The sequence below is a fragment of the Pieris brassicae genome, chromosome 11 (assembly GCF_905147105.1).
Source record: "Pieris brassicae chromosome 11, ilPieBrab1.1, whole genome shotgun sequence".
Classification (NCBI taxonomy): domain Eukaryota; kingdom Metazoa; phylum Arthropoda; class Insecta; order Lepidoptera; family Pieridae; genus Pieris; species Pieris brassicae.
The window spans coordinates 11,490,615-11,517,330 of record NC_059675.1 but is presented as its reverse complement, the minus strand read 5'-3'; the positions used below and the strand labels follow the sequence as shown (position 1 = coordinate 11,517,330).

The 26,716-nt window shown below is 34.1% G+C and overlaps 2 protein-coding genes across 4 annotated transcripts in view; both read left to right on the top strand.

Annotated features, from left to right (window-relative positions):
• Positions 1-12,980, top strand: part of LOC123716169 (papilin) — a 63,788-nt gene extending 50,808 nt beyond the window's left edge. Inside the window, exons 37-63 of one of the 3 annotated variants that reach the window (XM_045671776.1) lie at positions 218-302; positions 370-503; positions 712-882; positions 1,042-1,165; positions 1,352-1,427; positions 1,505-1,703; positions 1,885-2,055; positions 2,391-2,514; positions 2,758-2,851; positions 3,030-3,207; positions 3,292-3,465; positions 3,674-3,853; positions 4,204-4,294; positions 4,611-4,735; positions 5,077-5,256; positions 5,567-5,715; positions 6,084-6,231; positions 6,583-6,817; positions 7,074-7,195; positions 7,527-7,709; positions 7,948-8,084; positions 8,277-8,424; positions 9,513-9,923; positions 10,635-10,790; positions 11,318-11,428; positions 11,940-12,036; positions 12,123-12,980. In XM_045671776.1, coding sequence (XP_045527732.1) covers positions 218-302; positions 370-503; positions 712-882; positions 1,042-1,165; positions 1,352-1,427; positions 1,505-1,703; positions 1,885-2,055; positions 2,391-2,514; positions 2,758-2,851; positions 3,030-3,207; positions 3,292-3,465; positions 3,674-3,853; positions 4,204-4,294; positions 4,611-4,735; positions 5,077-5,256; positions 5,567-5,715; positions 6,084-6,231; positions 6,583-6,817; positions 7,074-7,195; positions 7,527-7,709; positions 7,948-8,084; positions 8,277-8,424; positions 9,513-9,923; positions 10,635-10,790; positions 11,318-11,428; positions 11,940-12,036; positions 12,123-12,213 — 4,094 coding nt within the window. In that variant the 3' untranslated portion in view covers positions 12,214-12,980. The remainder of the gene's footprint in view (positions 1-217; positions 303-369; positions 504-711; positions 883-1,041; positions 1,166-1,351; positions 1,428-1,504; positions 1,704-1,884; positions 2,056-2,390; positions 2,515-2,757; positions 2,852-3,029; positions 3,208-3,291; positions 3,466-3,673; positions 3,854-4,203; positions 4,295-4,610; positions 4,736-5,076; positions 5,257-5,566; positions 5,716-6,083; positions 6,232-6,582; positions 6,818-7,073; positions 7,196-7,526; positions 7,710-7,947; positions 8,085-8,276; positions 8,425-9,512; positions 9,924-10,634; positions 10,791-11,317; positions 11,429-11,939; positions 12,037-12,122) is intronic. The other 2 variants (XM_045671778.1, XM_045671777.1) reach the window with 2 other exon arrangements.
• A 2,557-nt stretch (positions 12,981-15,537) lies between these two features.
• LOC123716728 (papilin-like) lies at positions 15,538-26,713 on the top strand. The gene is made up of 20 exons (XM_045672601.1): positions 15,538-15,683; positions 16,947-17,043; positions 17,244-17,967; positions 18,050-18,102; positions 18,360-18,457; positions 18,629-18,716; positions 18,873-19,034; positions 19,109-19,226; positions 19,301-19,581; positions 21,094-21,273; positions 21,344-21,508; positions 21,702-21,789; positions 21,897-22,018; positions 22,231-22,398; positions 23,366-23,489; positions 24,721-24,799; positions 25,174-25,372; positions 25,725-25,895; positions 26,140-26,263; positions 26,446-26,713. Exons 3-20 carry the CDS (start codon positions 17,948-17,950, stop codon positions 26,507-26,509), a joined length of 2,304 nt encoding a protein of 767 aa, XP_045528557.1. The 5' UTR covers positions 15,538-15,683; positions 16,947-17,043; positions 17,244-17,947; the 3' UTR covers positions 26,510-26,713.
• Positions 26,714-26,716: the final 3 nt, after the last annotated feature.

Genomic DNA, 26,716 nt, shown 5'->3' with positions numbered 1-26,716 from the left:
ATTTGTATGTATAAGTAATCAATTAAATTGGAACGTAAAGTATTTCATATTTGTGGTAAGTTAAAACCGTAGATCTATTTCATTTCTTAAGTTTTTATTATTTTGACAGCATGCGCTCGAACGTAAACTGTGCACGGATTTTTTTTATGTATTGCTTTATTGTTATAAATTATTTTGTTACTCTTTGGTTTCTATAAAGTTCATACCTTATTTACAGTCCAAGAAGTTTGCACATTGCCGGCATTAACTGGTGAATGTGCAGATTACACACAGAGATGGTTCTACGACACATCAAAGAGAAGGTAAATTGATAATTTATTATTATGAGGTATGTTATTAATTAAAATTACATGTCTATATTTTTAATAGATGTCGCCAATTCTATTACGGAGGTTGTGGTGGAAATGGAAACAACTTTATAAGCGAACGCCAATGTGAAGACCGTTGCTCGGAACAAGTCGTTGTTACAACGACAGCACCTATAACTGCACCACAGACATCTGGTAAGTTTTCTTCATTATGTATAAATATGTTTGTATACTAATGAAAAGGGACCTGAGGTCCTTTTGGATACAAGCTATTTCTCTGTTATTGCGTAGGCCAAAGGGGTTTAATTAATATTTCCTCTCGTTGAGAAGTATTACGTGTAATTTGTTAGCTGTTTTTTTTTAAATTAAATTACTAATTTACTCTTTATTACTGCCTACACAGAATTCTGTTTTCTGGGATTGGATCCTGGCCCATGCACACAATTTGAAGAACGATGGGGATACGACCCGTCACTCGGGTCTTGTGTACAGTTCCAGTACGGAGGTTGTGGTGGTAATAGAGATAACTTCCCATCTAAAGAGCTCTGCCAACATTACTGCTCCCCAGTACAAGGTAAGACCAAAACAATAAAAAACAAACATGTTTTTTTAAATAACATGTCGACTTAATAATAAGCGAGGATTTTATTTCAGTATAATACAATATTATATTTTTTAATTTGCCTTAATTTGGTGTTAAATAAAGGTTAAGCATTGTTCATGTCCTCTTCAGATACTTGCCAGTTGCCGATGATAACTGGACCATGTGAGGACTCCCAGATGCAATGGTTCTACGATGCTACAACTGACTCTTGCACACAGTTCGCCTACAGTGGATGTGGAGGAAATAATAATCGGTAAATTGATTTGTTTATAAGAAATTACTAGTAAAGGTTTTAACAATCACTTTGTTAAGACCGAAAGAAAATTATGTCATAGTATGTTAGTTAGAAATGTATTTTCACCCCGACTCAGTTTTCGTACGAAGCATCTTTACCCAAATATCGTAATATATTTAAATTAATATTGTCTATCTGCACCAGGTTTGGAAGTCGTGAAGAATGTGAACATCGTTGCAAGACTGGTCCACCCTCTGTCAGTACTACGACTATCGCACCGGTATTATGCAAATTCATTTGTAAAAATTATATTTTAATAACCGAATAAAAATGGTCCTAATCTGAGGAAATTAACAGGCGGTCGCATCAATAGAGTGTCGAGTTTCTCCGACCTTAGAGGAATGTGAAGGGGCAGGAGAAGTATGGTATTTCGATGACACCCTACGTGCTTGTGTCTCCCACCAAAACGTTGACTTGGGCCGATCCTGCAGGGTTACTGCGGTATATTCTACTCAAGAGGAATGTGAGAGGATCTGTGGAGCATTCCAGGGTGTTGGTGAGATAAATTAAATTTTTACTTAGCGATACAAGAAAACCTTCAAATGCTGAAAGCAATTTATGTCTAGATTAGAAATGCTTTCACCGTTTGTATTGAATCGTAATTTTAGCCATCACGGTCTCCTAATTTGTTTAGTGTCTATTTCATAACTTTTTCCTTAGACTTAATTAAATTTTAGATGTATGCCGCTCAGCGTTGGATCCAGGACCATGTCATGATGCAATCCCTAAAGTTTTCTACAATGCAACAAATCAGCAATGTGAGCCTTTCACCTACAGCGGTTGTCTCGGGGGTCCCAATCGCTTCGCAGACTACGAAGAGTGCGAGTCAGTTTGCAGACCATTATCAAGTACGTTAATCTGAAACTGGTTTTTTTAATTTTAGTGATGTATACTTTTACTAATAAACTTCCTGTGCAATCTTGCCAACTGACGTCTCGGGAACTTAAAGCTTACTTTATATTGTGAGGTATGGAACAAATATTTGTTGTTCAATAACTCACAAATTAAAATATGAAACCAACTGATAATTATTACAGACAAACAACGAAATGATTCCTGATATTTAGATTGAATTATTAATATATATCTGACGCTTTTTTCTTTGACAAAATGTCTCCACAGATTTATTATTTATAACATCTCTCTGCTTCTCTCGTCTTTTATATTATTGTTCTTCCAATAGATCCATGCAAGCAGGAACCAGATCCAGGTAACTGCTTAGGCGAATTCAGCAAATGGTACTACAGTGAAGAGGAAGACATATGCAGAGAGTTTATTTACGGAGGTTGTAATGGAAACGATAACAGGTATGTAGCATTTTCAACAGATTTTAAACCATATAGATTATATGTATTCTTCAGCCACAAAGTTTCTAATGATGACACAAAACAATCTTCATAAAGTACAATATTTGATTTTAAGCAATTGAGTACATATTAAACGACAGCCACTTGTAAGTTTTTCTTTTATCAAGAGTATTTTAATGTTGGTCAAATAAGTGTATAAATCTCCGCACATACATTATTATTTACAGCTAATTACTGTTTTAGGTTTGATTCTCAAGCGGAGTGTGAGAACCGTTGCCTTGTGATCAAAGATGCAGCCACTAAACGACCTTCACCTCTTACAACTCCTTTATCAACTGTAAGTCTTTGATGTAAAACAATAAGGAGTTTTTTTATTTGATTTCATGAATTTCGATAATTCTGTATGTTTTTAATCGCATTAATAAGTTTTGGATTGTATATTTCTTTCGCTTTTCTTCCACCTATCGTGTGTGTGTGTTTTGTTGATTGATTTTTTGCATGGAAATTTATTTTAGGATGAGTGTCGTACTCCCGTTTCTATTCAGCCGTGTGGTGAGAACGTGACCACGTATTACTACGACTTCAGAACAGAGGCCTGTATTGTTGGTGATTTTGGCGCTTGCGGATATACTAACAGTTACCGCTCGGAAGAGGAATGTGAAAGGCGATGCGGTGCTTTCGTAGGACTTGGAGGTTACTACAAAAAGTTATTCCTATATATATATAATTTAATATATGAAATATTTACTATAACCTTTATGACAACTTAATTTGTAGACGTCTGCAAGTACCGCTTCGATACTGGCCCATGTATTCACGAAATAGAGAAGTTCTATTGGGATGCCGCATCGGAACGTTGTGTTCCATTCAAATATGGCGGTTGTGATGGCAGCCCTAACCGCTTTTCTACTTACGAGGAGTGCCAGGAGATTTGCGGCCAAACCAAACCTGGTGAGACCTTTGAATTTTCAGCAACCATCCTTATCGCCCAGCTTACTGCATACCATACTTATTAATAAAATACACTTCCATTTTACAGAAACACAATGCATGGTGACTGTCTCTTGTCACAATTTTTATGCTTTTCTTCCTTCATATTAACGCTATGGGAAATATAATTTACTATGTCATGGCTTTTTGCGGGTTGGTTGGGGTTCAGACGAGTGCCTGCAGCCGGTGTCGACGGGCGAGGCTTGCAAGGCGGGGGCTACTCGCCGTTGGTTCTATAGCCAGACCACCGGAGACTGCCTCATCTTTATCTACCTGGGCTGTGGGGGATCAACCAACAACTTCCGCTCCTTCCAGGAATGTAGCGAGCGCTGCAACCGGCCGACATCTGGTACTGTTCGCTAACAGCCGCCTAATTCGCATTGATCGTGCTATGCTTGTCTTCTTATTCTATCGTCACAATACTTCTACACATACCTTATTTAAATAAAATACTTGTTATTTATAGATTTCATTAGACGTGAGTTATAATGAAGATTTAATATGTTTAAATGACTTCTGATCTATCTGCACATTATTGATAACAAAAACTTATTTGCTGCAGTATACCTCGTGAAACATCGGACGTTGGAACAGTTTTATAATTTGAAATAAAATTATTTTATACCTTTTAATCTGTTTAAAAGTATTTTCGTGTGTTATGCTCGCATTACTCAATAGTTAACATTTTAATCTATACAGGCACTAACTGTGACAAATATGATGCGGAGTGCGAAGCGTTGAAGTGCCCTTACGGTGTTCAAAGGAATGTCGAAGAAAACGGTTGTACACGGTGAGCTAAAATAAAAGTTGTAGAGGATTTTTTTTTTAACATACTAGTACAATGTGACTCTCCATAATTCCACAATAAGGCGTATATTATGTGCGTTTCGTTGATCTCACACAGATAATATTTTCTCTGTAAATATGTAATTTGATAATTGTAATATAACTTCTAAATATGAATTTCTACGATCAAAGCCTTCTTGGAGTCAAAGGCGTCATAATTCAAGTCACAGAGGCGGTTTGACTGGTGCTTGGTATCCAGTTTAATGTTCTGATTATAATTCAATTAAGGTAGATCATAATATATAAAATTCGCGTACTAGGTGTCAATGCCTGGATCATCCTTGCGCTAACAAAGTCTGCCCGTCGGGACAACGCTGTGCCGTCACTGGATCTTACAGAGAGCCGATAACACAAAACATCCATTACACGGTCGACTGTAGACTCGGTGAGATAAGTCTTATTTATGAATTGGTCCGATGAGTAGTTTGTAATCATTTTAACAATGTTATCACGCTCGTCTATTATTTGTGAGTTATTTAAGCTCATTGTGCCAACAACTCACTTCAATATTTTCTGTAAGAACCATTTTAATATAACTGTGAAGTGTGTATTAATAACATGTAATTGTATAAGCCAAGTCTGTATATTTCTGTTGGTATTTATATTATTTAAAAGCTCTATTCAAGTATATAAGATTGACGGGTAAAACTTAATAAATATGTAAAAAAATATTGTTGAAACTTCTCTATAATTGAGAACATATTATTTATTGTGACCGTTTTTCAGCAATCAAAGCGGGATCGTGTCCAGTGACAGAATCTGAAATAACAACAGAAAACCAGTGCCGACGTGAATGTAATGACGATGCGGACTGTGTATCAGATCACAAGTGCTGCGAACATGGATGTAGCAATCTCTGCTTGCCGCCTGCTGCCGGTCTGCTCAGCACCACGACATATAGCCCTGGTATAAAGCCGATTATTGACGTGCCATAATCTCTAAATGCGTACATGTGATTCTGTGCTGGCCCACCTGAAAGAATTATAAGTAGACGTAACTGTTTGTTAAAATTTTAAGCCCAATCATTCAAATTAGGTGCATCTCACTTGGAGTGATCGAATTTAGTGCGGGAAAGTAGCTGGGTCAGGTTTGTTACCGTGTACGCTGTGTGTTAAGTGTACCTAAAACGCAAATCAAATAAAATGAGCAGGAAATGTAACATAATACTATTCTATGCCCATTAAATTACTTTATTCTTCTTTCTTTCTTAATACAGAATCACAGATGGTACCTGCAGCTCCACGCGCGAACTTGAACGAATCGGAACTTGAGGTGCGAGCAACTGAGGGTGGCAGAGCGACATTGAGATGCCTTTTCCACGGCAATCCGCCTCCTAAGATCACTTGGCGACGAGGAGAGATCACGGTAGGTGCCTCTTATTTCTTTAGTGGATTTATTTCTTCGTTGTTTATAGTTTTTAGACGATTCGAGCCGATAAACAATACATATGTTAAAATTATTTACAATGAAAGTATATAATTTTATAAGCTAGGAACTGTTTGCCATTTTAGTATTTACAGGAATTATATTGATTTTTTTCTGTAATAAAGTAATCTATTTGTATCACTGGTTAAAAGTCCTGATACTTCCCAGTAGGGAATTGGATAGGCACATACCCTTTATTAGTATTATATATTTTTAACAAGTGTGTGAAAAAGAATTTTGGACTGGGATAGCTTATGTCACGAAGGTATTATATTCAATGTTATCCACGGTCCACGTGTTATTAACAGATTACAGGAGATGTCGATCGCTACCACTTAAAGTCTGATGGTGCTCTCGAAATAGTTTCTCTCTACCGAAATGACTCTGGTGTTTACATCTGCATCGCCCAGAACAGTTTGGGTACAGCCACACAAGAGGTTAACCTGCAAGTTGAAGGTAGGTTTAATATATAATTTTATCCAAATTTGGACTGTCCAAATCCAAAAGTGTAAAGGTAGATATTAAGATGATGTTGTACGATGTGTTACGATGGTTTGATTTGCACGTATGATCATTAATATGACTGACGTCATGCTAACTGCTGGCATACACGTCTTAACATCGGCCACCGGGGATTTTAGGCCGACTCACCTCGCTTTAAGTTGGAGGAAAAGCTCATCTTTCACACACTCTTTCTCAATATTATCAACGCAAACTCAAATTTTCATGTATATCAAATTGAGACGAGAGTAATTCTATAAAAATTTTCGCAAATTAATGAAAATTATAACTTTTAATATATTATAGATAGCAACGAAATAATTCCGCCAACACCAGACTGTGCGGATTTACTGGAGGAGTGCGAATCATTGCGCAGACAATGTCCATATGACTTGCTTCACACTTACGTCGGTCACGACTGTGTGCGCTGTTCCTGTCCCCAGCCAGACCCCAATCGTTGCGATCCTTTCATTGTGGAGTGTCAGGCGTTAAATTGTCCCTATGGCGTACAAAATATTCAAGGAAGCGATGGATGCACTAGGTTTGTATAAATATTGGAATGTAACTCATCGAGGTAGAAGACAGTTCAGTTCATACGAAAAATCTAAAAACGACTTGCATTTTCAAGTACAATTGGCCATCTCATTTACTGTAACTTTTTCTTATCCTTTTGTGTGTCCCTTGCAAGATTGCAACAGTATTCCTATGAACTTTGTAAAGCGTTGCAGCATCTTTAATAGGCAAATAAGTAATGATAAGGATATATGTTTCAAAGTACTACAGAATATATACATTAGATGCCAGTGCAACCCGTCTCCTTGTGATGGCCAACAATGCGGAGATGGTGAGAAGTGTCAAGTCACACGATACAGGGACGCCATAACGCAGGAGATACAACAGTTTGCGGAATGTAGACAAAGTATGTACTCTGTATATTTACTTGATTAATGAACATTTAGTATTAAGATGCATCTATCACTTAGACCGGAAATTATTGAATTAAATTTTAATTTGTATGTTCATATTTTAGTTATCAAACTTTAAATTTACAAAAGACTTTATTGCACATACACTGCTTTCTCGGACTGTGACAAAGTAAAGTAAAGTGTAAAGTAAAACAATTTAAATTAAATTACTATTAGCAATCGTCGTATTTATTTAAACATAACAATTCATTTTATTTTAATGATATACGATTCAAGCTTTACCACTAAAGGAGATAAAAAGCTTTAAAATTAATATTTTTACAGCGAACAAGACAGGTGTATGTCCAACAATATACTCAAGTGAGGACTGTCGTGAAGAATGCCACGATGACTCGGATTGCGCAGGAGTTGGCAAATGTTGCGCCGCTGGTTGCAGTCAGCGGTGTCTGGTGCCTGAACCCATACCGGCTACGAGCCCCTCACCTTCAACTACTTTATACGTGCCTGGTACTTTGAAATATTATATTTTTTAAAGCTAATATAGATCTTGAAATAATACCTAATTAATAAAAAGCTTTTTTATCGGATTCCTTACCGTATCTGTCAGAAGATAAAAATAAACGTTTACATATGTTTATAGTATTTTTTTAGATACTTTGAATATTTATTGACTATGAGCAATAGTGTATACTTAATCCAATAAATTTACTTTAAATTGATTTGATCGAATGTTATTATAATGCAGGAATACCTCAAGCACCTGAAGTAGACAGCGAAACGGAAGCACAAGTACGTGCAACTGAAGGTGGCAAAGCGACCCTACGATGCCTCTTCCATGGCAACCCACCACCCAAAATTACTTGGCGACGAGGAGAAATCACAGTACTATCTGACATATTATTTTTGTAATTCTGAACGTATATGTGACGATTCAATTCTGTGTATTATTTAAAAGTATAATGCTAAAAAAAGGGTTTTGTAAATTATTAATTTAATACATTTTTAAGTCGTGACTTGGTTAGAGCAATCTTTTATATAAAAAGCTTATATGTATAACAAATTATATCTATACAGATCGATGGAGACGTCGGCCGTTACCGACTCACAGCTGACGGAGCGCTGGAAATAGTTTCTTTGTACCGCAACGACACTGGAGTATACATCTGCATCGCTCAAAACAGTCAAGGCACGGCCAGACAAGAGGTTAACTTGCAGGTCGATGGTGAGTATTAACACTTTTCTACAGGTTTCATAATCGCAACAGAATGCTGTCTTAAAGTCATTTTAAAACTGACTGGCAATTTCGGCTTTGTAGAAGAATATAGAATTTACATGAATTTTTAATTGAATGACATGCACGATCTATGCACAAATCTTTCTATTTCTTTCTTAAAACAGTCTTGTTCATAATCATACTATAAGCCCGAATTAGTTAAACAATATGTTATTAAATATTAAATAGTAATATAATCAAAATATTCAGGGCTATCTTATATTTTTGTGAATAAGAGGGTTACAATGATTGCAAGGTTAATTCTTTTCTTAACGACACAATGGGCGGTAATATAATTTCTTAACTGTATGTGTATAGTTATCGACATGCGAGATGACTCGCGGGCTAACAACCTCTAATGACATATTTTCGATAACGAAATTGCGGTAGAGAAGTAAAAGAATGCAACTTGTTAAATTACTTACATAACGTACGAATTTTAGCGTTATTCGTTTATTTTTATTGTACCAAATCCTTAAATGTAATGTTATAAAAATTAAATATTTATATTCAAACTGTATAACAAAACTGTTTGTTTACGTAACTGAGATCTTATCCAGATGTTTATACCGAAAATATAAAGTTACAACACTTTGCTAGTATGGTGATGGCCAGTGTTTTTGCAGTATACAGTCTGTACTGTCTACTTTGACTGATCTGTTTGGCGCCAGTCTGCCTCTAAACGCCGCGATGTTACCGCTTATTGTGTTAAGTTTTATTTATGGGTGCGCGGGAGCAACGCAAGGTTTACTAACGTCAAATTAATTAGCCTTAGCATTATATATTCTGTCAACATAAATTCTTTTACAACACCAAAATGGTCTAATATGATTATACTCGAGTTTACATTACGTTCTTCATCTAATATATGTTTAACGCAAAGGCTAATTAAGATAAGTTTTGTTTTTGGGTTGTTCATTAACATGAGTTTGCAGACTGTTTTTGGTCTTGAGATCTTTCCTTTGAATTACTTGTTAATGACAAAAAACATCTGCAACCTCAAGTAGAATAATTGCTAATAATATGGGCACGGTTAGATCCTGTGGACGGTCCTGCTGGAATCAGCAATGTACCAAATGAGATAATTTATGGAAGCCTGGGAGAACCACTCAATATCCGATGTCTTGCATTTGGCTACCCTCCACCATCGATCTATTGGTACAAAGGCAAAAGTGGCCCAATGATTCCATACAGCAGCACACTGTATGAAGCAAGAGGAAATGTTTTACAAATTCGTCAGTTGAACGCAGAGACGCTCGGAGAATATATTTGCCAAGCTTACAATGGTTTAGAAAAACCAGCTGAATGGGCCTTTGAAGTGCAAGAACTAACTGCCAAACCTATTGGAAACTATATAGACCCTCTATTGTCTCGGCCGTCCCAAGAACCTCAAACTGAAGGAACGACTACTACACAAGCCCCTAAAATTGAAGTACCTGTTTATACTGGTAAGGTCAAGCCTGTTTGGGAAGCTTTTTGCATGTGATTTTTTTAGCTAATGCATGCTGCATGGTTAATATAATATTGGTACTATTGCATTCAGTGTTATAGCTACAAAATTATTAGACGTCGTTCGTATTTCACTGGGTAAAAACGTAAGTTAAGAAAATATTCAATACCTCGTTTATGATTATTATGGATGTAATATGGGAAGTATGCAAGTTTGCTGTGATTTTATTGCATTTATAAAATCAATTTATGCCACGAGATGCAACCTTGCCAGTAGTCTGTAACTCTCAACACCAACAGCGATTGCAATTCTGACTTCAACGTTAACTTAACGCGTTTACCGACAAAGCGACATCAGCGCTACGAAAATGAAGACAAGTCGTTAAGAATTCGAAGTTGCGGAGAACCGGTGCCGTTCGCGTTTTAACAGATGTGTCCAGAGCTTTCCTATCTATGTGCAAATATTATACTAGACGAAGGAAATATCGCGAGGAAATCCTTAGTATAAGGCTAAGCGCTAAGTAATCAGTGTTTAATATGCGAGATTTATACCAACTTATCCCTAAAATCGGTGCCATAGTTTAGACACTGATAACGCACTAATTGTTTTTAAACAAAATGATTAAAGCAACTAATGAAGACATAGAATTGTTTTGTTTCTTGCATAACCATTAAATTGTTCAATAATTTGTACATAAATGTCATTTTAGTACCTGTGACGACGAGGATCTTAGCTGAAGCTTCCCAAGTGTCTGCTGGGACAGTGATCACAGTGCCTTGCGAGGTTGACGGATACCCTGTGCCTGTAGTTAAATGGTTAAAAGATAATGTTCCATTAGAGTCAAGCAATAGAATACAGATTACCGGTGAGTATTCTAATAAACGAAACGTACCTACGTACAATTATAAGTTTGTAATAAATATTGTAATATAAAATAAAAGTTATGTATTATTCATATTTCATTAGATTAACGAAATTAATTACTATTTAAGAGATTCATTTTAACACTTGATCTAAGTTCTATATTATATTATAATCTCATATACAAGAGAGTTGGGTAGGCCTGTTGAGGATTTTTATAAAAATAATGATTTTAATGAAAATAGAAGACATGAGTTGCTTAGCGAAATGTGAAACATTTCTATGTATGCTACATTGATGATTTTCGATGAACATATTTTCCAGGGTCGTTACAAAGACTGTCGAAGACTATTCTTAATTCACTAACACAGAGCAATTCTTAATTCACTAACACAGAGCAAGAGCTCTGCGTTACTTACATAAGGCATTATTTATTACGTATAATCCATTGTTTTGAATGAAAATTATTTATACAAAAATATATGTACCTTAATAATTTAATTCATTTATACTAATGTACTTCTCTTGCAGAGGCACGCCTGACGATATCCCACGCGAACACCAATGACACTGGTGAATACGCATGCGAAGCCAGCAACGGTTACAGCTCGCACTCATCCACCGTTAGGATTATTGTTGAAGGTAACTCACACCAAGGACACCCAATCAATCGGCAGAATTTTGAAATCATTTGAACTAGTGAATTAGTGATAGTGCACGTTAGTATTAAGTGCTAAACACTGAGTGAAAAAATAGAACACAACTACATAGTGTCTTCCCTTTAATAGAGACTAAGTAGTGTTATTGGACACTTCCTTATGTTAAAAATCCTTTTTAGTAAATTAGGTTAGACTTAAAAAAAACTTATTAGTCTTAAGTTAGGCTAGATCGTAATGTTCCATAATGTCTTAGTAAAGACACATGTAAAAAAAGAATAGTTAAAAATTTTGAAATATATTTCAATTCATTTAGAGTTTCAGCTTCATGCATTCATATAGACTTTTATTTCTATCACACAAAATTAAAAAAATAAAATAGCCTGTATTACATAAATAGGATTACATTAAGTCCATGTCATTATGTTTAACAGTACACGACTACCCCAAATCTATTTTTTTATTTTCACTTAATCAATATTTGAAAACTTCTACAGGAATGTATATCCCACCGACTTGCAAGGACAACCCCTACTTCGCCAATTGTCACCTCATCGTGCGCAGTAACTACTGCCGTCACAAATATTATTCTCGGTATATTTATTTAATCTAAATTATAGTTTAAATAGTACAAAATAAGCGTTTGGTTCAAATTCAGTCACAAACTCTTTTATCTATAGGTTCTGCTGCAAGTCGTGTGTGGAAGCCGGGCAGCTTGTCCCTTCCGAGCTGGAGCTGATGCAGGGTGACGAATCCTTCAAAAAGAAGTAGACTATAATAGTGTTTAATGTATACTGTCCGATATATCTTCAACATAAATATGTATAGCTTTTAGCCAGCCTTTACAGAAAGCAGAATCAAGATAATACTGTGTTACGATTATAAAGAGGAAAACAATTTTATTCCAGATTACAAAAGGCTTACAATCGCAATGAAGCGATGACTGTTAGATAAAAACGATATTTTTATATTTTTTTAAACTAGACTCATTAAAAAGTAAGTACAATTCATTGAAGTAACTGTTAATTTCAATACATATGTGCCATATTTAATGTTTATTTATTTAATTAAATTTCAAAACATATCGGTCAATTTCCATTGAATACGATGTCGATACAACATACATATTTATAAGACTATATTACTTTTGTATTAATTAGCTGGTTCTAATACTCCCTTACAGTATAGGTTATATAAATATAACCGTATGTAAATAATTAAGAATGCTTAACGTCACAACTAGATAGGACACTATTATTCTATGTTTTCAGTCACAACTAGTAAATTATGTATTATGCAAAAGTTATATACACCGCCAATAAGGCTTCCATTGTTTTAATAAGTAAATAAGTTATCTATTATGTGAATGTGCAATTAAATTGAGGCCTCATGTTATATAAGTTATTTATTTCATTTAATTTTTAAATGAAATTAAGTTACACTAGGGAAACATAATAATGTGAGTCATAATATTTTTTAAGTCGATCGAAAGTGACAAGTGTAAATAATATGAACGAAAATAAACATTTATGACTATATCATCTCTTTTATTTAGCGTAATGTGCGTATGTATGTTACTCTCATATATTGCTACCATATATAAACCGCCTAGCACAGTAAGTAAAGTGCCTCAAAGTAAAATTATATAGGCAAATACACAAACGAACGTTTAAAACAACGTCGTAGAACAGACGGGAAGAACTGTCGGCTCCTATTTTAATTACGAAGATTGAAGAAAAATTGAAGGGGAATATCACAAAAAAATATTTGTATATAAGAAAAGGCCTGAGGAATATATTGGTGTAAATGTCGCAGCCAACTATCTAGACAAATATCTTTAAGGCCACTAGTTAAACGGCGCTGTTTAGATAAAGGCTAGGCTGTTAATTGAACGGCTTATTAAGCTAGTTGGCTGCGACATATATATCTCAATACTGAGCACTCAACCTATTCCTGGAACGTTGCTAATCAGAAAGTACTTCTAACATTTATGCCTTCGTGACCCATACAGATCATCCGATGTATTGATTTAGTTTTAGTTTGTACTTATTGGTAATTTTTGTGAGCAGTGTTGGCCTTGTGGCTTCAGCGTGCGACTCTCATCTCTGAGGTCGTAGGTTCGATCCCCGGCTGTGCGCATTTAACATTAGCTCTAACGGTGAAGGAAAACATCTTGAGGAAACCGGCTTGCCTTACACCCAAAAAAGTCGACGGCGTGTGTCAGGCACAGAAGGCTGATCACCTGCTTGCCTATTCGATTTTACAAATGATCATGAAACAGATACAGAAATCTGAGGCCCAGACCTAAAAAAGAGGTTGTAGTTATGATTTATTTTATTTTTTCATTGGTAATTATATCGACCGTTATTTCGTAACTCTGTCCAAAAGATCTATTAAATTACAACATTTATGAGAAATGGATAACCTTATAAAAAAAAAATTGAAAAGTAAATATTAATCCTTAAGAAAGTGTTAAAATATAAAAAAAAAAGTAATATTATTAAATATAATAAAAAAAAGTGTCAGAGCACTGGATTGTGAAGTGTGAGCAATGCGCAGAAAAATGAAACTAAGAATTTCACAGAGTTATTTGGCTTTGTTACTACAAGTACTTAAACGCTTTTTCGCTCGATGGTTAACTATGTACGAAACATGGCTTCACTAATATAAACCAGAAACGAAATAACAATCAATGGCTACCATTGATCGATTACTTTAATCATAGAGCTACTATCACGGCGACTTTGTCTTTGACACAGGGCAAATCCTAGTAATTTTTATCTATTTTCGCGGTTATAAGAAGATCTCAGAAGCCATCAATTTTAAGATGATGACGAGGTACAAAATTTTTAATGGGTCAACAAGATATTGAAAAAGGGAAGATGCTGCTGTATATTACAGGAAGGTTACGTCGAAAAATAAAATAACATTTAATAAAAGATAATTGCGTCTTAGGGAGCGTTCATGTATTACGTAATTTTCCTCTTGTAAAACGTTACGATGCGGGGCGGGGATTGAATTACGCGTTATTGTTAGTATTATTTTCCACATTCCAGTACTTTATACCACATAATGGTAAGTTTTAGGTATGAATAGTCACTGGGGGTGGTCATGAAACGTTTTACTATTGGATACAGAACGTTATGCGCGTATCATGGGGTCAAGAATCTCCAAAAATTGCGTGACGTAATACTTGAACGCTCCCTTACTCAGTATTCCTTTTTATAAGAAATTCAAAATATAACAGGGATATGCATTATGCCTTAAATATCTTCGGAGTTTTTAATAGTTAAAAGTCGACGCGCGAAAATCTACTGTATTTATATGTTGTTATGTCATGGTTAATAAAATATCCCGTGGGATGTAATTCAACATGAATAAAGCGAACAACCGCTAGTTATACAAATACAGATAACATCTGAAGAAAGATTTTGTTGACTTATAAATATTACGTACTTCCTATATGTGGAGGTCAGCAAGTTATCTTAAGTCAAACTAATAAAGATTCGCATTTGATGACACCCAGTAATACATAAAGGATGTACATTTTCATCAAAATTTAACTCCCATAGTGCAATGTATTTAAACGCATCAATACGTTTACTTTCAGTTTATAAACTATATTTATTTATTAACACTTTGTTGCATACAGAGATATAATCCAGTTGAGTTTTCTCACCAATATGAGAAAAAAAAGATAAGGCAAGTGCAAATATACATAAGACCTATATATAAAACGAACGGAACAAAACAAAGCAATTAAAACATATGTAAACAGGACAATATGGTATGAATGAAACAAATTTGTAGCCTGCTCTTATATTTGTTGTTTGTTTTCGCTTATGTGTGACCTTATAAATAGTTCACGAGTTCCGAGAAATCTCTCAACTTTTGTAGTACTTCTACTAAGTTTTACTAACGTACAATCCTTCGCCATCTAAGAACAACGACAAAACGGCCTTTGTACTTAATTTTATTACGCTTCGATTTTTTTAAATAACTTGTTTGTTTTACATTTATAATCGAGACTTTTCATAATTGTTTTCTCCCTTTTTTATAACAACCTGTATACGTTTATTATTTGACATCAAATGCAATCTTTCTCCAGTTATCTATCAGCGTTGCGATCAGTTTTCATGCAATTGCCTCTGTGGGACAATCTCATTACAAAATGTTGAGAATTGCATTGCTCCTGATTTCGGTTCAGTCTCTACTATTAGTGGCTTCCGGACCATACAATGGTTAAGTATTGTCTTTGTCATAATTAGTCGGACCGTTCCTATAACGTCAGTGCAGCCAATGTGTCATATCTGGAATAGATCTATATTGGTTCAATCAAAAATTAATTGGAAATAAAGAATAATCGATTATTAAATTTTACCTTATGTAACGTTAGAATAAATGTAACATCTTTTCTGTAGACGTTCATAAGTGCATTTGGTTGCCTACTCGTATATGAATAAAGTTATTATGAGTTTCAGTTTGTAAAACAAAATTTTATACATTACATATTTTATTGTAGTTAGCAAGTTCATTAGTTTCAAAGTTTTAGGTATATGAATTCTTACTATGTGTTTGCGTATGCATTAACTGCTTTAACGTGTGATGTTGTTGCAGTTGTTACATGTGCTTACTAACAATTTGTAAAAAAACTTTGGCTATTTAAAAGGGTCGAGTTTATTGCTAATTCTCACTTGTTATGGCTTTGATTTAGGAATTGGCAATTTATGTAAATTTTGAATCATTTTTAAAGTGAAACTTCTTTAGGCGCATGAGTTACCCTCATCAATTTTTACGGATGAAACGCAATAATAATAATATTAGCGTCACGATGATGATTTTTGTTTTTGACGAAAAAAGGGAGAGAGCAATTGAGAGCGATTAAGAGAGAGTGAGAAAGGGCGAAAAATGAAGAAAATAGCCATGGAGCGAGAGTAGGGAGCAAGGAAGTGTGAAAGATCGTGATAGAGCGAACGTCACATCACGCATAGTGCCATGGAGCGAGAGGTGGGAGGAAGCTATAGTGCGAAAGATTGAGAGAGTGAGAAAGGGAGATCGAGAAAAAATAAACGCTATTGGTTGATGTATTCGTTTAGTAGTTACATATTAGAACTTTAGATGGCAATTCTGTCGCATAACGTCTTGTGCATTAAACGCAGATTTTTATTTATTGATTTAGCACGTAAAACGTGCTAATTATAATAAAATAAATAGATATACAAAAACATGGAGTGATCATATACTGGTACACGATCATCTATTGGGGCTTTTACCTTAGTAATAATTATTTTCAAAGAAGTTTCACTTTTGACATCTGTACTTTGTACGCACGCACGTTTTATGACGTTTATACATTATGTCACCTACATAAGGTTATGATATCTTGATTTGATTTTTGATTAAATATCACTGCTCAGAGCGCATTTATGAGCTGAAACGTAACGCCCCTGAATGTATTATATATATTAATATTTTATTAAAATTTACGTAAAGTATTCTTTCAGGCCTCCACATACCGTCTGAATGTACAGATAATCCTTTCTTTGCTGATTGTACACTTGTTGTGCGGAGTAAATTCTGCAACCACAATTTCTACTCGCAGTATGTATTGCATCAACATTCTAACTAATACTGCATGTAGCAACTCAATTTTTATTATTAAAATCCATTGAGAATGTTTTTTACTGTTAGATCTCGTAAAAATATATTTTACTTAGGCCTGCTTAGCAACAGCCTGCATAACTTGCATGTGACTCATGATGTCAAAATAATATATTCAATTAATTAAATACATTTTCTAGGTTCTGTTGCAAATCCTGCATCGAGTCTGGACAGGTGGACCCTATGAGAACTTTAAACCACCATGAAGATGATTATTGGAACTAGATTAGCACATTTCCCGGCTGTAGATCCTATGTATTAGCAAGTTACAGATATGGTGCCAGTCGTCTATACTCCTACTAACTTCACTTAGATACAAATACTTATTGCTATAATAAAATCTATTATCGGTTTAATTTTATTTATTTCATTGAAATAACGCAGAGTTGTTTAAAATTACTCATTATACTGAGAACTTAGCTAAAACTTATCGAAATCGTTTATTTATAAGGGAGCACCCAACGATGCCTCCCTTTGTCAGCAGAACGACATCATTATTTTTATATATTGTGAATAAGTTATCATGAAAAATATACACAAAATGATTTTACAATAAACTAGATGAATTAACAAAAAACTACTTCTATACGAGAAGTAGTTTGTTGTTGGTGATATAAGAGAATAATTATACAATACAATATTGCTAGTTGTCACCGAGGAAAACGCTTTTAACAAATATGATTAGCATTTTATTAATACATTTGATAATAATCAAACGGAAGCGATAATACGCGTTAATTTGACTAAAACACAATGTTCAGTTCAATTTAAGTTGCGTCTCTTGTACTTACATCGTTTGTATAAATATATTTTAACCACAGTGAGGTAAATACATAAGAGTATCATGAAAGGGACCGTTTCAGGGTAAGACGAACCTATTGTTTTGTTTTTAATTAATCTCCTTAAACACATTTTTACTTTTTTATACGTTTTATTGCTATTTCAGATTCGTGTTCTTTATACCCATAATTATAGACTGTTCTAAGACCCAGGAAAAAGGTAAAAAATATTATATTGTGTAACATGCATACAATGGCAGGAATTTTATCTCACAAATGTTAGTAATACAAGTATGCTATTGATGTTTTATAACGTTTAAATAATGGCGAATTGATTAGATTTTAAAAGCTAATACTATGAATGTACTTTCCTGATACTTTACTTACGACCTTTTCTATAGGTTAAAGATGTGAACCTAAATGAATATAGATTATGTTTGGAAAGAAATCCATTTTTTTTTAATCTGTCTTTAACAGATTCCGTAAATTATGAAAAGTATAAAAATGACTTCGAGGGATTTCGAGATTACAAATACACTACTGAAGCTGCAATAGAGACAAATGAGTTCACACTGGTATGTTTTTGAATTTAATCATCTAATATTAAAAAAAAAAAGTAAAACTTTTCAAGTTTCGGCAATAATTACAGCAACTTACTATTTTTAACACTACGCGAAAGCATACAAATGTTTCAGTTAAGTAACTTTTCTTGATAGTTTCAATTACTAGGAAAATTAATCTTTTAGGTAGCAATTGGTGATTTTGTGCTTACTTCGACTTTGGAAAATAGTATTTACTCCAATACGAAAACACAGGCAGATATAGATGTCACAGGTAACACTATCTCATGCATGTTATTTTATAAAGAACAGTCATAATAGTGTTCCAACTAAAGTGCTGAGCTGTTTCATTTTAGTCAAACCACAATATGACATTAGAATATAATTACGATCCCAGAACATCTGTTTTTATTAAGATGAGAATTAATAGGTCCACAAGGGAGTGATAAGTTCTGCGAGGCAACAGCTTACGGCTGCTGTTCGGACGGTGAGACTCCAGCGCATGGACCTCAGAACGAAGGTTGTTGTTTGCGTTCCAGATTCGGTTGCTGTCCCGATAACTATAAGCCGGCTGAAGGACCGCAATTTGAAGGTAAGAAAGAGATATATCGTTTCCTACCTATAATTTTTATCTAAAAAATGTTTCTAGTTAAATTTTATGCTTAGGCTGTAGCTGTATGAATGCCCACTTTGGATGCTGCCCAGATAATGTAACAACTGCTCGAGGACCTAAATACGAGGGGTGTGGCTGTCAATACTCTCTGCATGGCTGCTGCCCTGACAAGTATTTTTAATTGTTTTGCAGAAATTTAATTATCTATATATTGTAATAAATATGGCTATAATTATATTTTTAAGGCTTACTCCAGCCAACGGTGTAGACTTTGAAGGTTGTGGATGCCATACGTATCAGTTTGGATGCTGTCCTGATGGTATCACCATCGCCATAGGGCCATACCTACAGAACTGTTTCTGCCAAGTAACTATATACGGTTGCTGTGAAGATAATGTCACCGAGGCTAAGGGACCGAATCAAGAAGGATGCGATTGTTCTAATAGCAAATATGGATGCGAAGCTGATGGTATTACGGAGGCTGGTGCCGACACGTTTCAAGATTATAAAGTCATACTAAATGAAGGTAAAACTGTATTTTTAACATTTTAAAATGATCGTCATATTGAACAAATAACTTTTCTTTTTACTTCTAATTCTTTAAAAGTTCTGTTCTAATATATAACACACGGACAAACGGACAGGAGGCTAACCTGATGTTAAGTGATACCGCCCGCCGTCCATAGACACACATTGTACAGTGTACACATACGCTTTTAGTTTAGAATTAGCTATAAGTAGATCAACGAATTTGATTCATTGAAGATTTAGTGTAACTATAAATAATTGCACAAACAATGTTGAATAATATTTATGTAATTAACTAGGCAGGTTTTACGAAATCATAATTCCCCGATATATATTTTATTTTAAACCAGCTCCCGCCCGCGTGGGTTTTGTGTATTTTATCAACTTCTTCAACGATTATTCCGTATATTTAAAGCATAATATAGCATAATTATTGACACACCTAAACCTTGATAAGGATTCTGTTATAGGTAAATACTGCAAAAATAGCCGCCGCCTGGTTCTTCGTTTTACAATAAATAAGAATGCAATCACGAGTATTTATTATAATAAAATGTTCCTCATTGTGTTCATGAATTCTACTCTGCTTTTTGTTGTTTAAATAAACATAGGTATGTTTCAAATTTATAATAGGTAAATAATAAGATTGGATGTTTATATCCAATTAAAAATATTCATATAATCTCTCAATTCAGCGAGTTTGGTTAGCCAGGTTAAGCTGTAAAGAAAATATAATTATTTATATTATATGAATTAGTTAACGTATCAACTAATTTCATACAATTTGAAGGAATTCATTTTTATTATCTTTTATTATAGTACTTATGATTTTCCTCCAGGAATTCAGGGTATCAGAAATACCTTCCATATAGGTATTTATTTATACAAGAAAACAACAACACCGTTGTGAACAATACTTATCATATTTATAAGTTAAACAATTTGTAAAACTATATTTATAAAACTGAAATTTTGTAAACATGAGGTATTGAAAGCTCCTTTCAAAAACGATTAAAAATAATAAGTGTCAACTATCCAAGCATCAGAAAACTTTAGATTTTAAATATATCGAAAGAATAGTTTTGAAATAAATATATATTATATAAAGCCATAATATTATGATTTATTTTTATAGAAACATCTGTCGAAGCAAGTTTGACACCTCAAAAACAAGTATCGTTCTTTGATTCGTTCTTGCGATGCAAATACGCTTCAGCTTATAGGAAGGTCATGGTACGAAAAAATTGACTTTAGGTACCTAAACTCAACTGCATCGCAACTGGATTGTTTTAAGAAAGTTCATGGTAGGCTTTAATTAAATCACTCTCGCTTTCTATGTAAGGACGATTAAACCGAGATTTAAAGATCGTCACTGCAGACAATGGAATAAAAAGTTTCATATCCTGCCGGACCAGCTCGGCGACAGATTTCTTTCTGTTTAACAAAAGCCAAGCTTTTGTGCTTGTTATAGTGTTAGAAAAAAACATTGTTTTAAAAATTTTATACTTAGATAAATGTAACCTCTCATTGGAGCGTGGTTCGTGTGCTGGCACCTTTCTCCGCTGGGGCTACGATCCTAACTCACGCCGCTGCTCTCAGTTCATTTGGGGAGGCTGTGGGGGTAATTCAAACAGATTCGACTCAGAAGCCGCCTGCATGCAGCGGTGCAACCCTCCAGGCGCCCTGCAAGGTGACAATTTGAAATAAATTCTTGTTTAATACAACACTTTTTTAGACTAATGATAATAATTATTACACAGCGGAATGCATTCTTCCACAAGAGGCAGGTAACTGTACTGAAAAACGGCCAGTCTGGTCTTTCAGCCAGACTGAGAATCGATGTTTGCCCTTCTATTACACAGGCTGTGGAGGCAATGGTAATCGGTTTGACAGTGAAAAAGAGTGTGCCAGCGCATGTCCTAAACGTAAGCATTCTATTATTTGTAAGATTATATTAATATAACTATTAATCCTACTCATAATGTTTAGCGAAAGGATTATTGTTCTTTTTATATAGGGGCAATTGCTGAAAGTAATACCGCTTAAGTTCTGTCAATTAAATTTATAAATAGTTTCTTTTATATTCCTCCGATTTCTATATATTCTTTTATATTTCAGAGAGGGAAGACATATGCACTCTTCCTCTTCTATATGAAAATTGTTATCACTGTGACCCGCGTTGGTTTTATGACATGGCGTCGAGAAGGTATTCCAAAAATTATAATTTACGCTCTAAGTCTAAGCAAAAACTTCACTTTTAGAATTTATATTTATCCCGGAGTTACTTATGGTATGGTATAATACGATTTTTAGGTGTAGATTTTTTTTCGGAAATAGTAGAAATGCAAACAATTTTGACAGCATAGAAACGTGCATGAATCAATGTGACGAAAAAATCGAGTTAGAAGTTGTGCGTCCTGAGATAGAAAAGCCCAGTAAGTATTGTTTTTCCAAATATTAACCATTTTTTCCTTTGAACTTTAGTCACAAATATATACTAATAAAAAGTTTTATTCATCTTTAAAGTCTATCACTATCTATTACTATAGGAAATAACTTGCCCTTCATACAGCTGAAGTTTTTAACAAATTATGTGACTGACATAAATCCAAATTTATCAAAAATGAACTGACATATTTGTACACAGTCGTCTGTTACCTGGAACTAAATAGTGGACCTTGCTCTGATAGCATAAATCGATGGGGTTATGATACTCAGAGAGATGACTGTGTGCAGTTCCAATACGGGGGTTGTGGGGGCAACACTAATAACTTCCCATCAAAGGAGATATGCCATCGCCAATGTATGTTGCAAGGTAAGATATGGGAAGCCATTTATTCGTTGACTAATTTAACTGTTATTGTATAATTATTTGGTAACTAAATTAAATTTGTCTTGCGAAGAAAGTTTCATAAAAGACTTTTACTGCTTAAACAGTTCATTTCCTTTATTGCATTCCTATGAACGGGTGCTGCTTGTGGTGACCGGTCGGACTTGATTCGTGTATGCGGTGATGTTTGTTATTACGACTATGTATTTGCGTGTTGTTCCCACGAGACTTCTATTTCGCCATGCTTCCTGCTGATAGAGGATCTTTGACAATCTGACACAAATCTTTGTTTTTTTTTTTCTTGTTTATGGCTTTTATTTATGCCAACTGGGCACAAGGTACTTCGCCAGTGTCGTATAGATGGAGTTGATTGATCGGTAAAAATAATTAAGTTAATTTTGACTATGCACAAAAAAAATACTTGAAATTCGATTGTTAGTTTTGAGACAGCACAGACAACACAAATATGAGTAAAAGCATTATTAAATACTATTTATGAATAATTTATATATATTACACTTTAATTCTATTGCTTTCTATATATTTACATAAAAATCTACAATATGGACTAAACACAAACATTTAACACATAAAGGACGGGGGACTTTAGGGCGAAGAACGTCATAAAGAGGATAAGTTAGTTTTTGACAATTAAATAGTATGTGAGATACAGTGCTTTCATCCAAGCCACACTTTAATTTATTTTATTTATTACTTAAGATGTCATTCTTTATCCTTGACGGGCGGCCATATATATGGAGCTCATATTTGGTAGAGATACTTAACCGGGTACAAGGTTGTATATTAATCTGCCACGCTGGAGTAAATCGCGAAATCCCCTCTTGGTCTCTCCAACTATAAGTGTACATTGTGTTAACTTATTTGAATAAATGATTTTTAACTTTGACTATAAAAAAATATTTTTTTATTAATATTTCATTATTGCCTCTAGATATATGCAAACTACCTACAGTCAAAACTTCGTGTAATAGTAATGGGACTGAGTGGTTTTATGATGCAGCTACTGACTCCTGCATCCTCTATGGTGTAAATATTTGTGGAAACAACGAAAATAGGTAAGATTTTAAATCATACTGGTTAAATTGTATTTCAGCTCTATATGTTATAAGTGTAAAGGTGTATGTATCATTTAAAACAACAGAAAACGCTTCAATTTGGATGAAGATTGGAATTCAGCATGTGTGTGCATTACACACATTTTGTGAAGTATAAACTAATGACAACCGTTATTATTGTTGTAGACTATTCTTTTCCTTTATTGCCGAAATCGTTTATTAAAACTTAATTTCTATTAAAATCCCTCCTCCTTATGCGACAAGATACATAAAATTGTTCCTGTGCGTCTATGAGAATATGAGAATATTGATATTTTCCACCTTACCATAGAAGATGTGAGGAAGTTATTGAAGAGGCGGGAAGACTGATTTTGTTTAAGCAGTAATTTGAAATATTAATTATTATTTGCTGTTTCAAATGTTAAATTTCTGTTTTCTTTAGTTTATTTTTTTAAAATATATTTTGTCTATAAATGTATTTAGGTACTTGTTTTCTGTTATATATATATTGTTAATCTATGTAATCTGTTTTGGCTTTCTGTATTAACTAATCTGTTTTGTTTTATAATGTGTATGTTAGCTGTAAGATTACTAGTAATTAAATATATAAACAAAATAAAACCTACACATTACAATCAAATATATAGTAGGTATTTACAATTCTTAACCTACATAATAATATTAAAAATAATCTCAAATTAATAAAATAAAATGAAAACATTTTAAAAATTTGGTCCCTTTAACGCTTTTTAAGTGCTTGTTGACGGCCCATCCAAGCCAGCAGTTGAAGCTGGTTTAAATGAATTTACAGGGTTTAGAAATTTTTCCGTAGACTGAATTTGAAGGCAGGCCTAGACATCTCATCTGTGAGTGGTTTTAAAAGAATGGTTTGCCTGGAACCAGCGATGTTTTGACATAAGGGCTGCAAGTGTATCTGGGATCCAGTACATCATTTGAGAAAATACGTATAGCGGGGCCCCCTTTAGATCTCCATCATTAATTCTTTTGGATTATTTAAAAATGGATTTAGACTCGTGGGATAATTACAATTATTTTTGAGTTAGAGATATGTTATCATTGGACTGCAAGATAAGGAACAGTCAATAGTTTTTTCCCATGAGTCTGTACTGTTTTCTGTGATATAGTGTACCTAATGTATGATTCATGAAGACGCGATGATGATCCCGGCACCCCGAATTATTCGTTTAACAACTGGAAATGTTTGTTTTAGTTTCAAAACACTGCAGGATTGCGAACGTCGGTGCAAAACAGGAACATTTGTTGCACTTGATTACGAAGTCGAATTTCCGGTAATCACAATGGAGATTTGTTTATTTATAAATATTTTAAGTATCGTCACTTAGAAGTTGAATGTAAAATTAAAAACTAAACGATACAACGTACGATTGTGATTGTTCAACTGTATCTATTGCAAAATATACACAGACACGTGTATGATCCGTTCATATATGACAGATCACAATTAAACGAAATACGCTACAATTTTGTTTTTCGTTTTATATTCTAACGTTTTGCACGGTGCAAGATCCCCAGTTGTGACCTAATGTATCACTAAGCGAATAATAATCACAATTTCAACTTTATCTAAAGACTTACGCCGTAAGTAACTCTATTGTTCAGTCATTTGTTTAAATAATTAGTTGCAATATGCTTTATTTTTTAGCGTTTTATAGCGGGTATTTGTGAGATATCCTCCAATCTGGAAGAGTGTAAGAAACCTGGCAAGGTTTGGTACTTTAATGTGACTCACGGGACTTGTGTTTCCTTTGACAATGCAGACTCCGGGCGTTCATGTAGGATCACAGCTACATTTGCTTCTGAAGAAGGTTGTCAGAGAGAATGTGGAATTTACCAAGATATAGGTAAGTAAGCATAATTTCTTCTTTAATATACTCAGGTATATATTTTCGTGTTTATCAATCGATGGAGCATTTACTTAACCCAATCATTTACGAAAATGGGACAATTGATTTTTTGCAGTTAAAGGAAGCGAAATAAACTTCGTTTGTTCGTTAAGTAAAACTGGCTTAGCACGCTGGCGTAACATGTCTAGCGAATATTGCATGATTATATTATATATCGTTTTCCTTAACATGCACGCCAATAAATTTGTTATGACTAAACTAACCATATTCAGCTGTGTCCGCGCGAGAAAGGTCATAGATAATAACTATACTTGGTATGTATATCACTTAAACTAAAGTTGTGTAACAGATGTTTGCAGCTATCCAAAGGACTCGGGGCCCTGTCACGAGGCTGTACAAAAAGTATACTATAATTCAGAAAGGAAACGATGCGAAAACTTTATTTATGGCGGATGCCGTGGCAGTCCTAATCGGTTCTCTAGTATTGACGAGTGTCAATATATATGTAGACCACACGATAGTTAGTATCACATATTTTACCTAACCAAATGTATAATAAAACTGTCAGCATATAAAGTGATTTTTGACAAATTTCGTTTACACACTATGACACTGTGACGATCTGCAACTGATCAGTGATTTAGTTAGACTGTGTTATATACTACTGATTTCGTTTTTAAATAGCAATATTTGTTGAACAATTGTTAGTCTCACTATGGTATGAGATCTATAGATAATATAATTTAAAATGCTTTAATTCGCAGATCCTTGTCAGCTAGATCCTGATGTAGGGGACTGTACGGGTCAAATCGCACAATGGTACTATAACGAATTTGAAGATAAATGCTTTAAATTTATGTACAGTGGATGCAATGGAAATAGTAACAGGTATTTATTTTGAAAAATCGTTAAGGAAGGTAACTGATGGTTGTATTGTTCTCTAATATATATATTCACTGCTTTATACTTAAAAGCTTACTTAAGCTTCCAATCTGAAATATTTATACAACGGGGAATTATCGTTAGGTTAAATAAAGTAAACTTTAGTGTAATCTATTTATGTTTTCTAGGTTCCAAACACAAGAAGAATGTGAAACAAAGTGTCTTGATAACGATTTACGCGTTTTTTTATGAAGTAACAGACTTGCAGCGATACGGAAGCAATCATAAAAAATTGCTGCGTAATAACTGTTAATTTGTATAACAGTATTTTAGTGTTCAATCTAATAATATCTATGATATACTTATATAACCTTTGTATGAAATGTGGTATTTTTAAACACGATTAAACAATATGTGTTTTATTCATATATAAACGATTTTTTTTAATAAAACTAATTA